The following is a 23359-nucleotide window of genomic DNA, read 5'->3' as shown; positions in this document are numbered from 1 at the left end:
ATCTCAGAAATTCAAGCAGGAGCTCCAGAACAGAAATGAGCTATGGAAATAAAAATAAAAAAAGAGCTGGATCCATGGCTAAGGTATGAAAATGGTAACTACAGATACAATATGAAGAAAAGAACAGTATCGAGGGAAGGGAGCCAATGGGACAGATAGAGGTAATGGAACAACTGTTGTCCAAATTAGCATTTGGAGACTGCAGAAAACTTGAGGTTTATGGGTTAAGCCTGAGACAGTTTTAGTGATCAATATGGATAACCAAATACAGAACACATGGCCATGAAGAGTGGAACCAAAGAGAGTCTACGTATGAAGAGGATAAGATCTATATGAATACAGTGGATCCTAAACATGGTATGGATATTGGATGGATATACGAAGTATGTGGAAACTTCCCACTAGGAAATGGTAGCACTATGCATATTCAAACAGTAATTGTGGTGAAGTTGACTGGGGAACATTTAGGAATCTTGGCCTCAGAGAAGAAACTATTTTCAGGTTTTGTTAAAGATCTACAGAATCATGCCTGAGGATCAAGAATTGTGAGCCTTGAAAAATAAGGTGATGGAGTTGGACATTTCAAAGATGGTACCAATGGCATAACACCAGTCACTGGAGCTGAAGGAGAAGGAAAAGGAAAAGAGGTCTAAATTGGTGATCTGTTGCAGTCAGCCACTTCGGTGAATCAAAATTTTGAATTATGTAAGACATAAAATGCATTCAAACCTCCATAACTGATTTTCCTGGTGTCAAGAGCTCTCCAGAAGTCACTGGCAGTACCAGTGTATTTGGCTTGGAATGAGAGGGGAGATATGTAATACAATAGAATATCAATGTTACTTCCATCAGCAATATAGCAAAACTACCCATGCTCAAGTTCAGCAAGGAAGCATCTGGAACTAGCACTGCTTGATCAGCCTAAAATCTGAAAGTATAGTTTTGTTAAGGGTCAGAGCATGAAACACTTTGTGTAGAATAAAACTTTAAGAAGCAGAGATCTGCCAATGAACACAAAGCCAATGGAGGTGGCACAAAGAATGTTCCAGTTGGTAGGAAACTTACTTTTACAATGTATATATTCTCCCCCCCCCCCCCCTCGCAAAAGACAGGACCTGAGGCCATTGGGCTAAGAGAACTTTGGCAAAATATACCATTAAAGTAAAAATGTTAGGAAAAAAGAGATGCAATGGTAGTAGAAAGAAAAAGAGAAGACAAGATAGAAACCAATAAACAGGAAAACATGATCAAAAATGGACAAAGGGAAATAGAGATGGGGATTATTTCTCATTATGTGCTGCTACAGAAACAAAAGAAGGAACCAATTTGTTTGATACATCTCTTCATATAGTTATGCATTTAGGAAATGCAATTCTGCCCCAGAGCTCAGCTTTAAAATATTGTGGACTGAAGGTCTGCCCATATACAAAGCCATGTGTGTCTTGCAAAGGAAAAAAACCCTGGCTCATCTCATTTTGCTTTCACAGACAAAAATGGCATCATATCTCTACAGTCTAGATTGCTGCTATGATTTGTAACAGATAGTAACATTTATGAACAGTTGTAAAGTCAGTAGTGAGTTCCAGATACAACGATGTTGCAGTATTTGACCTAATATTTACCTATGTTGCAAAAACCACCCTTTGGTTTTTAAATAGCCATTAAGCATTTTAAATAAAAACTGTTACTTGCCTTAAAAGCCAACTGCATTGTGTGCAATGTTTTGGAAGGTCTACAGACTACTGACAAAGCTGTTACATATTCTCGTATGTCAATTAGGCCATCTTCCTTCTGTTGAAAAAATAGAGTAACATGTAGAAATTCATATCTAGAGAATATATGAAAATTTCTGCATTTACAGACACCAATTTCCTAAAACTGGCATTAATGCAACTATTTAGATATATAGGGGGCAAATCCTTGTGAATTTCTGAAAATCTAATGTAAATTTCTGTTTTCCTTATCAGAATGGAAGTTAGAAAGTTTGAAGAATGTATTTATTTACGGTTTCATTTTTCAATAACCTATCCCCTAAAAGTGTGATTATGTAAAGAAATATAGGCAAGTTGATTAGCATATTTGTACATTTTTTTACTGCAGAGTGAAAAATTTAGCACAGGAGGGAAGCAATTGTCTCCATGAAATATATGTAACAGAATTAGTACTGTTAGGTAGTTATATCATACCAACAGCCATTTCCTGTTTCCAAATATAAGTAGTCCTCAACTTACAACTAGAATTGACCCCAAAATTTGTTAAGAGAGTTTTGCCCCATTTTACAACTTTTCTTGCCACATTTATTAAGTGAATAGCTGCAGATCTTAAATTAGTAACATAGTTGTTAAGTGAATCTTCTTCCTCATTGATTGCTTGCCAGAAGGTTGCAAAAGGTGATCACATGAGTCCAGGACATTGCAACCGTCATAATTGTGAGTCAGTTGTCAAGCATCCAAATGTAAATCACATGACTGCAATGGTCATAAGTGTGAAAAATGGTCATAAGTCACTTTTTTCAGTGCCGTTGTAACTTCAAACAGTCAGTAAACAAACTGTTGTAATTTGAGAATTATATATACAATTTCTCTCACATCAGAAGTGGGTTGTTCCCGGTTCAGCCCAGATTGGGCAAACTGGTAGTAGCGGCAGCGGGAGGCTCTGCCCACCCATCCGGATGCTTCTGCACATGCGCAGAAGCGTCACAAACGCGCATGAGCACACCCGAACCAATGGTAAAAAAATTGGCAACCCACCACTGTCTCACATGCATGTAAGTCCTCAACTTACAACTAATTACTTAAAAACTGTTTGAAGTTACACTGGACTTTAAAAGGGCTACCTACCACTCATCCTCACACTTATAATTGCTGCACCTCCCCATGTTTACACAATCATATTTCGGGCATTTGGTTATATAACTGGCTGCAGTGATTTGCAATGATTTTGCTGTTTTCCAGCAGAAAATAGCAAAAAATGCCCTTGTGGTTGGATTCACTTAATGACCAGGTAGTTCGCTTAACAACCTTGATAATTTGCTTTACAAACCAATAATAAAAATTGGTTGTAAAATCTAGACCAATCATGCTGCCCTTTGACTTACATATCCAACAGCTCATGATCAGAATCCTAGGCGCCATTGTGGTCATAAGTCAAGAACCTTCTGCGGTGACGCAGTGGTTAGAGTGCAGTACTGCAGGCTATTTCTGCAGACTGCGAGCTGCTTGCAATTTGGCAGATTAAATCTCACCCGGCTCAAGGTTGACTCAACCTTCTGTCGTTTCTTTGGTGGGTAAAATGAGGACTCAGATTGTTGGGGGCAACATGCTGACTCTGTAAACCACTTAAAGGGGGCTGTAAAAGCACTGTGAAGTGGTATATAAGTCTAAGTGCTATTGCTATCTATACATTCATTATCACTCATTAAATCATATACAGATCGGGAGAAGGGGAGGAAGAGACTTCAATCTTGTCACTGAAGAAAGAAGAGGGTTATTTCTAACTGCTGTTAGTAACAAACATGTTCCCTATTAATGAACTGATTGTTAATCAGCTGAACACTGTGGAAAAATTAGCATGGCTTCCAGGGTGTGAATAAAATGATCATGGCGATAAATTGCTTTTTTGTGCAATGGGAAAGCAAAGCTATTTCTTCCTCCAGCAACTTGTGTGACACCACTCCTTCCGATTCTTTTGGCACATGGACACAAGTGGATTTTACCCACAGTAACATTTTCTACTGTACAATAACTTTCACGTTATATTTCTGGTGATAATGAATTCTTACCTCTTCAAACAGTGCAAACATATTTTCTAACATATCTGAAACTTGGATTTTCAAATACTCTGCAAATTCCTTGAGAGTGACTTTTTTGTTTTTCAGATTCTTAGCTCTTTCTGAATATGCATCAAGTTCTTTTTCAAGTTTTTCTGGCTTTAACCTTAAAATGGTAGGGAAAACAAAGTATTACCTTTGGACAATATTCATTTAAGGGGGGAAAAGAGAGAGAAGTCCTCTCTATTTCTTATATTAGCCCCAAAACCCATAAAATTGAAAATTTACTTTCAATTGAAACCTATTAGGGAAAAAAACTTGATTTCAGTTAAAATTTATTTTCAACTGAGCAATTTATATTCTGGTTTACAAAATACCTGATCAAGGCTGTACATTCTTTTTAATATGCCCCTACATATTTTTGTTCTCAAACAGATGTGTTTTACAAATTCTGTATCCTGAATTGTATCGGAATAAAGACTTTGGCTATCAAAACAAAAACAAATACCCAGAATATTTCAACAGAACTCTCACTTTGTAAAATACATTACTTTTAGCAGAGAAAACATTTTTCCCAACATAAATTCTTATGTTTATAGTAAGTGATGTATAGCTATACAGCCATATAAAATCTCTAAAGATATACTAGATTTGCCACTTTTTTTCCAAAGCATACTTCAAATCACTTTTTTCTTTGCATCTAAAAGCATGAAGAAAATAAGGCTGGTCTTTCATTTCTGTCTGAACCAAAAGCTACCTGAAGAACTCAGAAAAGCAGTGACATGCATTTTATAAATCAGTTTGTCACACAATTCTGAACAGTTACAAAGCTTTTTTTATTTGTTAAAAACATATTATCAATGTTAAAAACATATATAATGTTAAAACCATATATAAAGGTATATTATTATGTGTTGTGGCCCAGCAGGAGCTGTTGGAGCTGCAACCAGACTCCATCGACGAGGGGTCTGATGAGTCGGCTCTGGAAGATGTGGAGGACCCCGGACAGGGTTCTGACTCGGAGCAGGGATCAGAGAGGCTGATTAGCCACCAGGAGGCGCCTGAGGCATGAAGCAGTGGTGAAAGCCAAAGGGAGTGTGCTCCTGCCTTCATGCCTTGGAGCAGTGGGGAGGAGACAAGGGAGTTGGTTTTGGACGCTCGGCAACGGAGGGCTGATAGACGTAGAGAACAACTACACAGATACAGAAGATAATTGGACCCAGGTGATTGTAATTAGGCTCCTCTCAAGATTGTATAAAAGGAATGACTTTCCGGAGGCTGGTTGCAGAGTTCAACTTATCTACCAACGCTGGACAAGCATTCTCGTGCCTGTGTCTTATCTTGGAAGTCTGGATTGCTGCCAAGGTCTAGTCAGTGTGTTAATTTACTGTGAATAAATCATCTAGCAGTATTCTTGTCTTGGAGTGCTTTGGTGTGCGAAGAGGGGGGTCAGAACAATTATGTATTGATAATTTACTCACCCAAGATTTCTTACAAGTTTTGCAAATTCTAAGAGACAGGTATTTGATGGGAGTTGGAGTTGTCCTTCGGCCAAAGCCAGCTGGCAATCTTCAAAAGTATAGTCTGTTACTGAAATTCCTAAAGCCCTTAAATAGACAAACATATGTACATATATACATATATACTCACTCACACACAGGTTCACGAAGCATCTATTTGAGGCATAGTTCAAAAGTTCAATCATAGCATGGCAGTACAACTCAGAGAAGTTTTCTTGTTTTACAAACCTTTCAGATATTAGAAGTGGAAGGTAAGAATTGAAGCAGAGGCAATGACTTGAGGATCCTATGTTGAATTTGCATTGAAGAGACTAGAATACATCCTATTTAGCATATCCATTTCTTGCAATCTTCAAATTGCACCTTAATTTATAATTTAATTTATAACTGCAGCACAGTGGATTGCCATATTTGGTTATTTTGTAATTTCTGTCCTCTTTTTCCAATCAGATCCAAGAAATGGTTAATCAGGGTGCTGCCTCGATACCTTGTATGTGTAAATTTCCACAGGATCCAATACTGGGACCATTCCAATTTAACATCTGAGTCAGGATTTGGCAGCTTGGTTTTCTGATCCTAGCAAATCCATGCAATGAGTACTGTAAAGCCACTTCCCCATTGCAAGATTTTGCAAGTATATTAGTTACCCACAGAGGTAGTTAGGAGTTAAGTGTCCTGAAGCATCTGACAATACTCATTTCTATATTTATCAAACACTCGGGTGATGTATCTATTCTCAGTCAGTACTTGGAAACTATAATCAGATGGATAAGGATTAACAGATTGAAACTAAATCCACTGCAAGTGAGATTTGACAGGAAAATATTCTCAGGTTCTAGAAGGCACACAGGTCTTTCTACAACTGATGTGTTTGTTATTTTCCTAACAAAATGGGTTTAAAAAGAAGAGTTTTAAATATAGAATAGCAACTTTATAAAGTAGTTGTAATCCATAGAACTCTTTTTCAGCCAGGCATGATAGCACTATCAATGGCACTTCAATTTATATACCACTCCATAGTACCTTACAGCACTCTTTGAGCAATTTACAAGGTCAGCATATTTTCCCCAACAATCTGAGTCCTCATTTTACCAAACTCGGAAGGCTGGAAGGCTGAGTCAACCTTGAGCCAGTCAGGATCAAACTCTGTCAGCCTGCAAAACTGCATTCTAACCATTGCCCCACCAGACCTCATGATTTAGAGTTTCTATTTTTTCTTGAATAGAAGCCTTTGCAGTGCTAATTTTCATTTCTAAAAAAAATCTTATGTTCGACTATTAAAATATATTCTCTTCAGTGTAGGGACCAAAGATTCTGACATTTCAGTTACAGAAAAAACTTATCTGCAAGTATTTAGACAGTTTTGCTGTTTTTATTATCTAGTAAAATGTAGAATTAGTACTATAAAAACATTTTATTCCTAGATATGTGCTTGAGGAGCACCTCTTTTTACTGGACTTCCTTTATCAGCCTTCTCCTTCTCAGCTTCAAGTTTTAACATGATGTTTACATGAAATATAAACTGTCAATGAGACAGAGGACCTTAACAAGAACTCTTGATACTGTGGGGGAAATAATCTCTTATCTGCAGTTTTTCCCAACCACTTTATTTTAGTAATATAACATAATCACCCATATTCCTCTCTTTCTCTGTTACAAGCATGCAAATATTTAGTAAGGTTTTTGATTGCCTCTACAATGTTCCTAATTTGTTTTTGTTTGTTTGAAACACAGCAGTAATTATTTCCTGCCACTAATATTTTCCCTCTATCTTTTGACATTATGGCAGAGAAAAAATATTTTTCTTGCAATATTTCATATAGAAGCAAAAATGTTGCTACTGTTTGAAACTATGCAGCTATTGTGCTATTTGAAACCTTGTTTACTCACTCTGCCATTACACGCCTCACATTGTTCGCATATAAAGATGGGTTTTTCTTTTCCTCTTCAGAAGGTATATACACAGGTAGGAACTATACAGGAAAATAAATTTTAATGCACAGTCATTATCACATTACACAAACATATAATACTGGTGTTTTGAAGATGAAGAAATGTTATGAGAATAAGCATTTAAAATTAGGAATAAAAAAACCTAACAACCTGAAGCCTGAATAGTTATCATTGAGAAGAAATACCAGCATGACAAGTACCGTATTTGGTTTTCATTCCCTCTAAGAACAAATGTAACCCTTCAGAAAGCAAATGACTGTTTTTACTCAAATTATGTTTCTTTGTATTAAGATTTCCTGTCACTGCAGTTATTCCATTTTCCCCATCATTCAAGCCTTTAAACTGGGGAAACCCTTTTTATTTAAAAGAGCACTCAGATGTGAAATGAATTTCTTTCCTGCCTCTGGGTACAGTATACCACTTTAAGATACACACACACAAAAATAAAACATTGTAATAAAACAAGCAAAAATCCAAAACATTCCCTAAAAGCAAGCCAAAATAATATTATCATGCTTGCAATAGTGGTGAATATTTGTAACTCAGCTGTAGGATGAGGGTGGAGGTTCATATTCTGAGCTTGTGGGTTGGTTGCCCCACATTTTGTTACCAGGCTAGGTAACATCTTCAGCAGAATTTAGAGGATGTCTGTGTTTGTATTGTATGTTCTCCTGCTTATAAGGGCTTCCAACACTCCACCCTCTTCACCTACCAATGACCCTCACCTGATGTGACCCTCACCTGACATGACATCCCCATCAGAAGACCCATTGACCAAAGCTCTTATAAGCAGAACACTGACACTGACAAATGAATCTCCACTTGCAATATTATGTTATCAGATCCCTGACAATTTGTTTCTGCATATCTACAGGCAGTAAGTGTTGATACCCCTCTGGAAATCCATAGTTAGATACTGCTATAGAAAATACTTTTTCTCATGCATTCATCAGTTTAATTCCTTTTTATGGGACATATACTAGGAAACATACAACAGGAACTCTAAGAAACAGGTAAATGATAGCTAGGCTCATGGTAATAGATGAGCAACAGGTATTTTGGCCCAAGGCAATTTAGGCTTAATTCTTAATAATAGTTGATTCAAAACTGGGCATAAATAGTTCATAAAAGAAACTTCTGCCTGCCAAATTTTATAGATGCTAAATTTGCTGATCACTTTTCAAAGGCAACCCTAGAGTGAATATTGTAATTAAGACATGGATCACTTTGGCTTGATATTTTCCTCTCAAGAAATGTAACTGCGCAGAACTGGACAATGTTATTCTGTTACTCTGAATATAATAGCTGTCTGATCCTTAAAACTAAATACAGCATCTAAGAACAAGAGACATCATACAATAATGATTCAAATCCAGTATCAGTTAAAAATGTCAGAATATTACTTTGTTATTGCTTAAGCTGAACTTAGATTGGAAAGCTTTCAAATGATAAACTTCATCCAAAATCATCATAATCAAGAAAGCCACTATTTTCATTGCTACTTCTAAGATCTTACTTATAAACAAAGTTAAGAAAATTAGCTAGGTAGTAATATTCAAGAAGGCTTCTTTGACAACAGTCTCAAAAATATTACTTCAGAAATGATGGAACAGACTTTTTTTTAAAATAAGCCATTACAAAACTCATTTCCCCAGCAGCCTTCTCTTGTCAGCCAAAAAGATTATGTAAGTAGCAAACATTTGCTGGCCTCATTCCTTTAAACATCTTGTCCTCCTCCAAATAGTTTACTTATAAGAATTAGCTAAATGATTGTTTCAGTTACCTTTTCAATATCTACTCAAAATGTAGAGACGAAGTTGAAGTAACTCAAAGTAATTTCCTTAACAATATTCTTTAAAAAGTACAAAAGTGATTTTTGTCCTTACTATCTTGGATTCAAAATATAATAGACATCTGAAATAACTTGAGTGAACAATATTTGTAAATACATTGGAGACATGGAAGAATATCTCCACTACCTTACTATCAGTCTAAATTGTTGTATATGCTAATAGCTACACAAAAAGTTCAGAAATTGCTAATTAGCTTCAAATTACAATGTAATTTTAATGAATTATTAAGTTTATTAATTAAAAATATTTAATATATAATACTTATTTATTTTTAAAGGTATGTTTTCAAGAAAAAAACCACCATTTTGCAAAGAATATATGTACGTTGTAGGAGCTGTACTACAATAAAACAAAGCAGAACATAGGGATTTTTCTTTGAGAAAAATCAAAAGCAACTGTTCTTTGTGAGGATGATTAAGTTGCAGTAAAAGAAAGTCAAACAAAATTCACTACTTTTATATTTTGGTCTTAAGAATTTTAAACAATTTGGGGATAAAAGAATAATTAAAATCCCATTAGTTAAAGTTATAATGGCAAAATGACATCAATAAAAACGTTATCTGCAAATAGACAATAATCTTAGTTACAAATACACAGTTTTACCAAGAATATGGTTTAAATTCCATTAGCGTGGGAAATATGTTAATTTATAATATACAGTATATGACCATATTTCAATTTGTTTTATCATATTATTAATGAAATTACATGCTAAACAGATATGAAGAATTAGTATTTAGTTTCTGTTAAAAGATCTCATTCCCGCTTGCACATTACATATAGATCAGTAAAAGCTAGGCTTTCATTACTATTAAGAAATTTGTACTGTATTGAAGTAAAAGTGTATTAATAAACAGAGATGTGTTGCTTTATATTTTGATAGAAAAATTATTTGTTTGATTTTCATGAAAGGAAATATTCCTTGAAAATAACTCTATGGGATATTGAAGAAGATACATCTCAGGAAAGTCTGATAGAAGAAAGCCAAATGTTAAATGTAAAGCTTGGCTTAGCTAAAATAGTGTTAAAGAGTGCCCAAAAAACTCTTCAGTTACCTACCCCATTCATATATCAGCTTCATATCTGATTATTTGGGTTGGTTTAATTACTCCTTTGATGAAGTTAAGTAAAAATATTATGACAAAAAAAGTCATAAATCTATTATTATGTTCTATTGCACATAAATACAGAAAGAACATCACTAAAAGGGAGTTATGGGTTTTTTTATTTCTCTCTTCCAATATCTATGCAGTAAAGTGCAGATTAATTACACTTGTGTTATTATACTTACCTCTATTTCCACAAAATTATGAAACTGACATAAGGTAAGCCACAGAATTGTCAACCTTAAGAATAGAATAGAAGAATAAAATAGATTAAAACTTTAAAGTCACTTTAATTGTACACTAATCAGCATACATTACAATAAAATTTTGTTGTATTCAGCTCTCAAAAGATAACCATTATGCATATACCCACATACCCACACATATATGACACAGAGAAACATCAGTCTAGTTCGAATGTATGTATGTGTGTGTGTGTGTGTGTGTGTGTGTGTGTGTGTATGTGGCATAAGAAAGAATGCTGTTACAGGATTTAGTAGTCCCTCAATAGATACTACAGCATCTCCTCCCAAAGGGGAGCAACAGAAACAGACTGTGAAGTGCATGTGTGGGGTCTCTAACAATACTTCGAGCTCTAAGCACGTAGTGCTTATAACCAGCATCCTGAATAATGGGAAGCGAGTTTCCTATACTCTTCTCAGCTGTCCATATCACTCTCTGTATGGACCTTTTATCTGAGGAACTGCTCCCACCAAATCAAACAGCGATGAAGTTTGTTAAAATACTCTCAATTATGCCTCTATAAAAAGTGGCCAGGGCAGAAGGAGAAAGATGTGTTCTCCTCATCCAATTCAGGAAATGCAAAGGCTAGTTTGCACGCGTCACTAAAGATGAAAAAAATCTTGTCATTTGACTAGTTCATATACTATGATCAGTTCTGTTGTTAACATTTAACATTTTTGAGCTTGAAACAACTAGTATTCCAATGTTTTTGTTTTGTCCATTCTTGAAACAAAACTGAGGACCTTTCAAATATATGGGCTTTTTTATGTCTCATGATTGGTACATTTTGTGACTCATTATTAGATTACTTTTTTTTCTACCCTAGCAAATGCACCAATCGGCACTGTCATGCACCTAATGCTATTAGTTTAGGCTAATGGTAGGTAGGCTAGAGGTGTGTCATGAGCTGGCATGCTAGAGAAACTAACCATATGGTTTAGCATGCGAAAAGCCATGTTGGATTCTGTTCTGTTGCTGGAGAAAAAATTATTATCAATAATTTATTATGACTGGAATAGACTACTACTGCAGCTAGTATTCTGATATCTTACTTAGGCAACCTTGTCTATTCCCCTGCATTCCATTCTAGTCAGAGGTGGGCGAACTGGTAGTGGAAACTGGGACTAGGTCACTAAATCGGTAGGGGTGGCAGGCTGACCACGCCCTGAACTGGTTCCCCGGTCGTCCATGCCTTTGCCAGCATGTTTTTTACTGTTTTTAATGTTTTGCGCATTTGCACAGAAGAATTTGCAGGCAACTGCGCAAAGTGAGTGCACAACAAACCGACAGGAATGCTGCCAGCAATCCACCCGATTCTAGTATTGTGCTTATATTTTAGTTCTCCAACGTTGGTGGAGACAGCGGTCATGCATGGGTTAACTCAGTCAGTAACCAATAGACTGAGTCTACCAAAGTGATGTCATCGCCTCTGAGGAGTGTCCTCCCGCTCTTTTAGACTCAGTTCAATTTGAACTGGCTATGCTAATTGATCTCTCCTCAACTTTCTACTTAATACTTCAATTGGCTTCTCTACTTAAAATTAATTGGCTTGAATTCATCTCTAAATTGCAAGGAAGAAAAAAAAGGGTTTCTTGGATTGCTGCCTTTGGAGCCAGGACTCACAGTTAGCCCTTGGGCGTACTGAGGGGAACTGCCAGGGATTCTTCAAGGCTTTTGCCTCCCGAACTTGCCAGCAGCCTCAGAAGTTTCTTCGGGCGCAGAGCTGCTCAGCACTGGCCGTTGGAGGCCCCGCTCAGTGCTGCCGCCGCTGCCGGATCTTCCTGGCTCTCCCTCGCTTGCCGCCAATGCCGCCAACCACGCCATGAAGTACCGCCGCTGCCGGGAAGCACCGCTGCTGGATGCCACTGCGGTTTCTCAGTGCTCCCGCCGCCGGACTATCGCTGCCGCCTCTGCAGCCTCTCTGCAGGGCTTTCGACGCCCTCCCTCATTCCGTGGCTTCAGCTACCTCGTGGCGCCCGGCCCATAGGCTCTGTAGCCTCAGTGGCCATTTTGTTTTGGTGTGAAGAGCTCCAGGGGCCATTTTGACTACTCATCAAACTGTGAGTACAGGCCATGGCCTCTCTGGCCCCTGAGTCTCAAGTGCCTCCACCCACCAACAAGTCCCCTTCATCTGGGACACACAAGCGCAGATCTGCCCCGAAGGCCTCCCCTACTGAGCCTGATTCCAAGACCCCAAGGTCTAGTCGCAAGGGTACAGCCGATCCACCCCCCCCCCCAGGAAAGGGACACTGCCACTCAGGCCCCTCCCAGCAAGGCCAGAACCAAGACCAAAAACACAGAATCCCTTCTATTTCAGACCCAGAGGCCTGTTCAGCCTAGTTCTTCTCCTGACCTTTCTTCCGATTCGGAAGATGGTCTCTCCCCTGCTGCATCCATGATCCAACCTGAGGATGCCAGGGGCACGGGCAATCTGGCCAACAGTGGGGATGACTCTGAGGGTGGCAGGAGCATCACTCCTGATGAGGACCCCCTCTACCAGGAGGACATTTCTCCCCCACCCGTTGCTGTCATTCTTATCCACCTGGCATGGCTGATATTATACCTGAGGCTATTGAATGGGGCATAGCAGCAGGAATTAAATTACAGGTCTTCTAACCATTCTCCTCCATGCAGGTCTGTTTCTTCTTCCGGTTGCAGATGCAGGAATGGTGATCTCTCAGCTTCTTCATCGCATGAGTTACCCAGCACGTCCAGTCAGGCATCGGTTTTCAGAGAGGAGGAAGGTCCAGCAGGAGATTCAGATCTCTTGGAAGACGAAGGTCCCCCTCCCGACCCACCTACCATTGTCGGTTTATTTAAACCCGCTGTCTTTCAATCTCTTCTTTTTAAGGCCAAGAAGATCACGGGCATTCCTTCTCCCAAGGCACCGCAGGGAATGGAAGCGAACAGGGCTGACAATACTGACCCCCTCTTCATCTAGCCTAAGGTGGAAAAGGAGGTGATTCCATCGCCCAGACTCTCCATAGACGTGGTCCAGAACCAATGGGCATCACCAGGTACAGGTCCCCTCCCCAATACCTTGGACAAGTGCCTGTATAATGTGGGACCAGAACTCACCAAGGCTCTAGAGGTACCTTCTATTGACTTGCCTATAATTGGCCTTTCTTCTCCTAATGCAGCCTCAGCAGCTCCTGAGGAGGCTCTTCACCCTGAAGACAAGAGGATAGAACAAACTCTGGTCAAAGGCCACCAGGCCTCAGCTTGGGCTGTCAGGCCGGGTACCTCTGCTTCTTTCTTCAGTCGCTCTGTTCTCTTATGGCTAAGGCAACTTCAAGCGAGGCTTCCGGCCCGGGATTCTAGGGCTCACAGGGATATTAATGAATTAAAGGTGGCCCTAGAATAAGCTGCAGATGCCTCCTTGGACGCGGCCCATTTTGCATCCAAGGCTATTGCATTCTCCATCTCCACCCGCCACCTGCTTCGGCTAAAGCAGTGGCAGGTGGAAGCCCGAGCCAAGTGGAGGCTAGCCTCGTCTCCCTATTTTTCCTCTCTCTCTTTGGTCCCCCATTAGAGCCTCTATTGGTAGAGTCCAAGGATAAGGGAAAGGTCTTGCAGCCGGCAACTAAAAAAGAAGAGGGACGCAATCAATCCTTTTATTGTAGGCAGCCCTTTCGTGGTCAGGACGGGGGTGCCTTGATCTCCTGTCCGCAACATCAGGCTCCCCCCAGGCAGGGCCCATCTTTTTCCAACAGATCAGGCAGAAACAATCAGAGATTCCAGTCCAGAAAGTCATTTAGGGACAATGTCAGGGCGGCCTCCATCAGTAACCAAGAAAGAAACCACTCAACTCCATTTTTCAGAATTAAGAGTACTTTTACTGGTTATGAGTAGAAAGCAGCTAGCAAAGCAAGATCTGAGGCAAAAGCGCGCGTAATCATAGATATCAATATGTGACCCAACTCCCTTGGGTCATGCGCAGTAGATAGTGAGAAAATCACTCCCTTCTTCATTCACTCCTGTGCTTAAGCTTCCCTACCCAAATACCATATCATCTCCCCCCTCCCCGTTTCAATGGCAGCCGAAAGCAAGCAGCAAAACACCGCCCCTACAAGAGGCAGAAATGACTGCCTGGAGGATCTCCCCATAGGGGGATGTCTGTCAACCTTCGCAGATTGTTGGGACGACATCACCAACGACGTGTGCTCAGGTCCACAATCAGATTCGGCCTTCTCCTGGACTTGCGCTCCAGCCCTCCGAACCATTTTGTCACGTACCCAATCTCCAGGGATCCTCAAAGGAGGCTCCTAGTAGAGCAGACCATCCATCATCTGCTCCACATTTGGGCCATTCAGCCTGTGTCTCCAGGCCAGGTAGGCCAGGGGATTTACTCTCGTCTCTTTATTGGCCAAAGTCTTCGGGGGCTGGAGAGCAATCCTCGATCTCAAATTTCTAAATCAATTCATCAGGTACGGGAGATTCAAAATGCACTCTTTCTTGTCAATCATAGAGAGTGTGCACAAACACAATCTCCTCACATCAATGGACCTCATGGAGACTGAACTCTTGTCGGTCATAACAGCCCTCTTACGAGCTATACCCATTTGGATCTTTTACTACCTGGATGACATTCTCAACCAGGCCCTTCGGGATCTCCAGGACACCTTACAGGTGCTTCCGGAGGTGGGATTCTCCATCAATCAGGAGAAGAGCCACTTTGTTCCCACCTCTCGTCTAGTGCGCTTGGGAGCCCTTATCAACTCTTCTCAGGGGAAGGTATTCCTGTCTCGGGAACGCCAGATCAGCCTCAGGGACTTAACCTATGAGGTACGGAGGAGACAGCAAGTCCCTCTTCTCCAGCTGTCTTAACTGCTGGGGAAGATGGTCTCCTGCTTTTTCATCGTCCCTTGGGCGTGGCTTCACAGCCTCTGCCTCCAGTGGTTTCTATGGCCATTCCAGAAAACCAACAGCAGCTGTTCCCTAGTGAAGGTCAGGTTGACTCCAGAAGTCCTCCTCTCCCTGGACTGGTGGGTCTCCCCGGCCATCTCTCAGGGGTCCCTCTTCAGGAAATCTCATCTGGTAGTTACGATGGACGCTAGCTTGATGGGTTGGGGCGCTCACTTGGAAGACCAAGTAGCTCAGGGTCTCTGGTCCAATTCTGACCTTTCCCACAGTATGAATTGGCTGGAGTTGAGGGCCAATAATCTGGCCCTCCTTCACTTCCAATCCTCACTCTGTAGCACCCACGTGCTGATTCGGACAGATAACATGACGGCCAAGGCGCATGTCAACCGCCAAGGGGGGACAAGAGCGGTATCTCTCATGGAGTCTGCTTTTCGCCTAGGGATCTGGGTGGAAGCCAACCTTCTCTCTCTCCACGCCGAACACATCTCGGGCTCCGACAACACCAGGGTAGACTGGTTAAGCCGCACGACAATCGACCCTGCGTAGTGGAGCCTGGATCATTGCATCTTCAACCAGCTGTCCTCCAACTATGGGACTCCGGTGCTATACCTCTTCACAAAAGCATCCAACAGGCAGCTGCCAGGTACCTGTCTTGTTACACGACACCAGGCGTGGAAGGGACAGACGCCTTAAGGTGCAGGTGACCTCACGGTCTCCTGTATGCCTTCCCTCCCTTCCCCGATACAGATGGTGATTCAGAAAATGATAGAGGAAGAGGCTGAACTCATCCTGATCGCCCCCCATTGGCTGCATCGACCATGGTTCGCGGACCTGGTCAATCTCTCAGTGGGCCCAGCATGGCGTCTCCCCCTGATACCGTCCCTTCTTCAGCAGGGATCCATTCTCCATCCTGACCTATCCTGGCTCCGCCTACCGCATGGAGGCTGAGCTGGCAGTCTTGAGGGCGGCTAACTTTTCTCAGACTGTAATTCAAACTATTCAGGCTTCTCGATGCCCAGCCACTAATAGTATCTAAAAATCAACGTGGCTGACTTTCATCACATGGTGCCTTTCTAAGGAGGTTACTCCCTTGGAGGCTTCTGTCCCCCAGGTTTTGGAGTTCCTGCAATGAGGGCTTGATAAAGGGCTCTCACCGAACACCTTACAGAGGCAAGTGTTGACTCTCTCTTCGGTTCTCTCCCTGCACCAGGAGGAGCCCCTCTCCTCCCACTCTCATGTACCCCGCTTCATTAAGGGCGCGTCTAATCTCTGTCCTCCTGTCATACACCGCTTCCCCTCGTGGGATCTAACCAAGGTCCTTGACTTTCTCACTGGACCACCCTTCAAGCCTCTTAGGTTGGCCTCATTGCATCACCTCACCTTGAAAACCTTTCTGGTGGCTATCATGTCTGCACGGCAGATCTCAGAATGGTGTCTCTTTCCATCCGTTCTGACTTGTATGTATTTTGTTCAGACCGTGCGGTCCTTCGCCTTGATCCCACCTTTGTTCCTAAGGGAATTTCGGCCTTTCATCGACCTCTAGACATCACCCGTCCGAATTTCTGCCCTAATCCTTCTCACAGTCTTGAACACAACTGGCACAAGTTAGATGTAAGACGTGCTCTTCAGATCTATATTGCCAAGACGGCCGTCTTCGGGCTCACCGAAGGGCTCTTCATGTCCTTTCATTCCACAAATAAGGGACTAAAGGCTCCTCCATCTATGATTGGGCGCTAGAGCCGGTCAGCCATCTCTAGAGCTTATCTGGCACATCACCTCACTCCTCCTTCCAACATCATGGTGCATTCCACACACAGCGCGGCCACGTCAGCAGCGTGGACAGGGCAGGCCTTGGTGGAAGAGATCTGCAAGGCAGCCACTTGGGCTACTCCTACCTCCTTTATCTGCCATTGTAAGGTGGATAGATAAGTGTCGGCAGATGTGGCATTTGAGCGGCGGGTTGTTCAACAGGTTCTTCCCTCTTCAAGCTCCTAGCCCAGTCTCATTCCCACCCGGGGGATAAGCCCAGCTTTGGTACGTCCCATGCATGACCGCTATCTCCACCAACGTTGGAGAATGGGGCGTTGGTTCTTACCTGATACGCCCCTTCTCGAGGCAGGTGGAGACAGCAGTTATCCCCACCCTTTAGGTCCTGGCCTAGTTCGCTGAGGGAGACCAGGGACCAATCACAGTAGGAGATCTGGGAGAAACACTGGAACATCAGAGGATGGAGAGCAATCGAATAATGCACAGCAGTCTACTTATCTCCTTCGTCATCAAAGCGGGAGGACACTCCTCAGAGGCAATGACATCACTTTGGTAGACTCAGTTCTATTGGTTACTGACTGAGTTAACCCATGCATGACCGCTGTCTCCACCTGCCTCGAGAAGAGGTGTATCAGGTAAGAACCAACAGCCCATTCTAAATTAAAAATTAAATTTAAATCTTTAAAAATTCTCCCATTAAAGATAAGAACATCTCTCCTTAAACTTACTCAACCTTTGTATTATGAACTTGCCTTTAAGGAGGAATTAATTATTTCAGCTGGATGCATACTAATGTTGCTATCTCTGCTGTGCTGCTTGGTAGACTATATATATACTTTAAAGAGAGCCTTTCACACAAAGATGCATAAAGCTCTTGTAGTAGCTTTGTATTTTCAACTTCCAGTCTCAAACAGCATTAGTGACTCTTATTAAAAATATTACCTTAGCCAGTTCTAATGAAAACTGTGTAGCAAATAGCACTCAGTACTGAATATCACCCCCCCCCCCCCCCGTTTGCAACATTAGAATAAGAAATGAGGGAGCAAGGATCATGTTCCAGGCTCCCTTTTTTCCTATGGTTGGGATATTTGAAATATTTCTCTGTAATATAGCCAGTTCAGGAAATTGAGATAAGATTTTCAAGTTGCATTGTTAGCTCTGAGGTGAAAACAAAACACATGTTTTTATTTCATACACAATCCTACAGGTATTAACAATGCATTCTATTTGTTTTAAAAGTTGTTTCATATAGAACATGCCTCAAACAACATTAACAATCCTCAGAATAGTCAGATCACTTTGGATACCAATTGTCAGTTTTTATTTTAGAAATATTAAGTCACTGCCATTTACATCTGAGCAAAAAATAATTTGGAGGGTGAATGTCACACTAAATCTTAGAGTAATAAATAAGTCAAATAGTATGTCACTGACTTACGCTCCTGGACCTTGCCATGTCCATGTAATTGTATCCTATAAACAAAATAATTGTTTTAAATATAGGTGTCACAACTTCTTGTTGCCCTACTCTTAACATATTAACAGGCTTCATCAGAAAAACAGCATCCCTTTAACAGTAGATAGATGTGATACACTAATCACAGTATCATTTCAAAGATTTTGAAAATGATTATTTAAATTAGAAATATAAAGCCAGGTGTTAAACTTTACATGCTAATTTTATGTCTTACACAAATAACATTTCTATTAGAAATATTAGAAATAGAAGTATTAGAAATAAAAAATGTAATCTATACTCTCAGAAATAAGACTTCAAGGCAGATAAAATAATCAAGTGTTACAATGGAAATCTATTCGAAGAAATGTGGGCACAAGTCCACAAATGGCATGTCAGCATATTATCTAACAGAAAATTGTACTGACTGGATTGATTCTGCAGTCATGGGCTATTTTAATCTGAAGTATTTTGCAGCACTGGTGTATGGTAATAGCATAATATAGGCTAATTCCATCACTGTTCCCATGTTTTTATTGGGCCTTCCTTCCAGGGTGGAATGAATATTTCAAAGAAAAATATTTTCATAATTATCCACAACTTAAAGCCAAATTGTTGAATGGGCTAGCAGAGAAATTAGAGGAGGGGAAGTAAGAAGGAAATTGGGAGATGAGAGTGAAAAGTGGACATCAACAGCACAATGAAATAAAGTGCTCAATAAGAAAATGAAACTGAAGAGTTAGCCAGAGAGTTATGAACATCCCTTAATTTGGAGCTCAAAATATCAGCTGTACTTATACCAAACAATTCTTTCTAACCAATTCTTATCCCTTACCCAATCTGATTGCTCTAAAACAGACTATTGCTTAAAAAGTGCTAAACTGGTATGAACAGGTCAACAGCCATCTACTATTGGTCCTTTGATTTCAAGAAATAGATTTGAAAACATACTTGCAAATAATTTAATATTTCCTCTAATAGACAGTATTATTTCAGATATTAATATACACAATTGGTACAATACATACCAGCTTGTTTGGATAACGTAAGATCACTGGTTGCACAGGTACTCCAGGGATAAACGCTCCTACAATATGCATGGGATACATATTTAATTAGAACAATCTCTCACTCTAAGCTATTACGGCCTTAAATAAAACTGAATAGATCTAAATCCAAGGAGAACTCACTAAAATCAATGACTATTAAATTACTTACATCCAATTTAAGTACTGCTGATTTCAGTAACTCTGTTCTAAGCCTGATTAAGCCTGGATTTTGGATTGTGTGAGTATCCGTATTAACTAATACTTTAGCAGTGTTTATTTTCTAGACAATATAAACAATTATCTACTAACAGCAATATTTTCCTGCCAATATAATCTTTTGATGTTGATATATGTCTGTGAAGATTTTCTGTCCCTCAGGGTATGGTTATCCCAAAAGTGCTTTTTGTCCTCCAAAAGGCAACTTTTCTGCCCTTTTTAGAAGAGTTTTAAATTTTAAAGAATTCTGATTTGAGTCTAAAATAAACATTTTGGACTCAAATTAGGACTATTTCACCCTTAGAATACTTCCAGAATGGAATAACCAGATGAAATAGCCCATTTTATGTTCAATGTTCTTTGAATTTGAAATGTATTGCATATCTTTATATTTGTTTTCCAATGATACCCTTTTTTAAAAAAGGAAAACAAATCTGTTTTATATAGATTTTCCACATAGATTTTAGATTTATGGCTTACAAATATTTATGTGAATGTAATTGACATTATTCTTGATAATCTCAATGGAACAGATATTAGATGGAAGAAAAATGCATTATAAATCAAATGTATAATTGGAAAATTAGAAAGACATTCCAAGTGAACAAATCAAGACTATTTTATGTGTTTTTCCAGTTTCTGCAATGCAAAAATTAGCATCTTTGGACGATTGCTAGTACCCTTCTAGATTTGCATTATTAACATTCCTATTTTGGTTCATCATTTTAAATTTCTTTAGAATTCAGCAATTTACCCATACGAGTACAAAACTCTTTGAAGTCCTCTGTCAAAGTCAAAGAAGGACAGGGTTTTTGTATAAAGACATCTCTAATTCTATTTGTATGTTATCCAGTTATTGAAACTGTTATTTAAATCTATTAAACTAAACATTTCTCCTTAATTAAGAAGTTTCCAAATTTTAATTTTAGTTTTCTTTTTCTGTCTCTGAGAGCTTTAGGTCATGCCATTGGGGAAGGGACCAGTAATTGGTAGCATTAGGAAATATTAATGCAATGCAGTCAATTATTGACAATACACAATCACAAAAACCTGGATTATAAATTCAAATTCAAATATATCCACATATTTTGCAAATTATGCAGTCTGGGTATTTTAAAGACATTTTCTTGAATGTCATAGCAGTAAGTAAACACAAAAGCACATACTGTATTTTTCGGAGTATAAGATGTACCTTTTTCCCTCAAAAAAAAGAGGCTGAAAATCTGGGTGTATCTTATTTATTTATTTATTTGATTCAATTTATCAGTCGCGCCCTCTCCGCGAAGGGACTCGGGGCGACGTACAATCAAATATAAAGGTTATACATTGAATACAGCATTTTTGCCTCCTGAAACTCCACCGCCTTCACCAAAATGGCCATGCATAGGTTTTAGAAGGCTTTCAGAGAGTTCCTGGGGGTGGGAGGGCAGAAATGAGCGAAAAAACGGCCCATTTTTGCCCCCCCCCCCAGCAGTACTCTATAAGCTTCCTAAAAGCTATCCATGTCCTTTTTTGGGCAAAAAACCTGGTCCGTTTTCGTGAAAAATGGGCCTTTTTTTGCTCATCCCCCCCCCCCCAGGAGCGCACTACAATCCTCCTAAGGGCTACTCATGCCCTTTTTTTGGAAAAAAAAATGGACCATTTTTGGGAGGTTTGCAGAGTGCAAAATCTTTTTTAAAAATTTTCCTCTTCAAAACCTTGCTGCATCTTCTACTCCAGTGCGTCTTATACTCCAGTACGTCTTATACTCCAAAAATATGGTATATCAAGAAATAGCTTTGTATTTTCCCAGGGAACAGTCAGAACATTTTGCAAAGTTTTACGAATATTTGAATGTTTAAAGCGGCTAAGTATTTTTGGTCAATTAAATTCTGCAAAGCATAATATTTACATATATATATAAATGTTATAAAAATACTCAGTAGTTACTCCACAAAGGAAGGAAACAGAAAAGGGCATATTTGCTATAATGTAGGAAGTGAAACTAAGCAATAATGAACACTGAATTGTATGTTTCAAAATACAAATCTATTAAAGGAAAGTTGTCCAAAATACTTACCAGGTTTGAATGTAATTAGACAGGATCGATTAGTACAGGTTCCTTCTGGGAATATCATTATCTTTAAAAAAAATCAAAATGCCTGGTTAATATTTTTAGCCATCTGGTACATCCTTTTAGGAAACATGTTTCAAATGCAGAATTTAGTCTTCAATTAGGTATTTGAGGCACTTGTAAAGGGAAAGTAATCTCTGAAAGAATTCATGGAATGAGGCCTAGTGTCCATATAAGCACTCTCATTTTGGCACTGTAAAAAGCAGGAAGTACAGTTAATGTTTTTTCTCCATACACCCATTCCTTCTTATCTAAGAAGATAGCTCTTTACTGCTTAAGAAGAAAATACACTGAGAAAGCAGCCACTAATCTATCTCCTCAGAGCCCATGTTTGGAATTCCTCAAACTTCTTCCAGTTCAGGGAACTCACTTCCAGGAATGGCCAAACCACCCTTGCAAGTTGTAGTCAATTTGAGGGCTACCTATATTAAATTGGAGAATGTTGAAAAAAAGGAATACAGTGATCACTAAATCCATAAGAAAATGCTAAATTGCTTGGTTCATTCAATTCGGAGAAAAAGACAGTTTTAAGAGACATAATTTATGAATCAATGTAAGGAAATTCTAGGAGGGAAAATACTCATATTTTGTAAACTTACTTTTCTCAGAAATCAATAGATGCTTAGATGCTTCCCATCTAAGGCCTACAATTATTGCTCTAAAATCATTAAAACATTCACTATAATATAGTAAACAAAAATGGTCAGTGTTTATTATGATTGCAGAAATGGAAGGCCTTTGAAAGATCATGGAGGTTTCATTACTAGGCTCTACAATGACCACATTCCATAAGCAAAGTGCTGCAATAACACAAGGTAAGTCACAACAGGCTATTACAGACTTCTTTTACAAAAGGTAAATAGAACAGTTCATTTAGTGACAGTTCAAAGTTATTAAGGGCACTGAATAAAGTGACTTATGATGTTTTTCACACTTACAACCTTTGTAATATCCCCATGACCATGTGATCAAAATTCAGATGCTTGGCATCTGGTTCATACCTATGACAGTTGTAGCGTCCTGGGGTTATGCAATCACCTTTTGTAAGCTTCTGACAAGCAAAGTTAATTGGGACACCAGATTCACTTAACAACCCGATTACTAACTTATCAACTGTTATGATTCACTTAACCGTGGCAAGAAATGTTGTAAAATGGGGCAAAACTCACTTAACAAGTATCTCACTTAACAACATAAATTTTGCGCTTAATTGTGGTCATAAGTTGAGAACTACCTGTATATGAATACCTATCCAGTGATCAGCAAATTCTGGTTCATTTCACAAGTTGGTAAAGGCAACCCCCGCCCCCCTTTCAAGGACTCAATGAATACTGTTGACAAATACTGCTGGTAAAGAACTGTGACCAGCTTGCTACACTGGCCTCATTCATATGTCACATTCAGATAAGCTTATGATTGGAGAACATACCAGCTACATGTCTCCTGAAAAT

At 39.6% G+C, this 23359-nt stretch overlaps 1 protein-coding gene across 2 annotated transcripts in view; it reads right to left on the bottom strand.

Moving 5' to 3' along the window:
- Window positions 1-23359, bottom strand: part of LPCAT1 (lysophosphatidylcholine acyltransferase 1) — a 67584-nt gene that overhangs the window by 18177 nt on the left and 26048 nt on the right. For both annotated transcript variants that reach the window (XM_081950914.1, XM_081950915.1), the window contains exons 5-12: window positions 21855-21915; window positions 19559-19617; window positions 18513-18547; window positions 10387-10441; window positions 7180-7262; window positions 5251-5376; window positions 3782-3935; window positions 1693-1791 (exon numbers count right to left, since the gene is read on the bottom strand). In XM_081950914.1, coding sequence (XP_081807040.1) covers window positions 1693-1791; window positions 3782-3935; window positions 5251-5376; window positions 7180-7262; window positions 10387-10441; window positions 18513-18547; window positions 19559-19617; window positions 21855-21915 — 672 coding nt within the window. The remainder of the gene's footprint in view (window positions 1-1692; window positions 1792-3781; window positions 3936-5250; window positions 5377-7179; window positions 7263-10386; window positions 10442-18512; window positions 18548-19558; window positions 19618-21854; window positions 21916-23359) is intronic.

This window comes from Natrix helvetica (assembly GCF_964273705.1).
Source record: "Natrix helvetica genome assembly, chromosome: 4".
Taxonomy (NCBI): Eukaryota; Metazoa; Chordata; class Lepidosauria; order Squamata; family Natricidae; genus Natrix; species Natrix helvetica.
The sequence above is the reverse complement of the archived record's forward strand: the minus strand, read 5'-3'. Positions and strand labels throughout refer to the sequence as shown.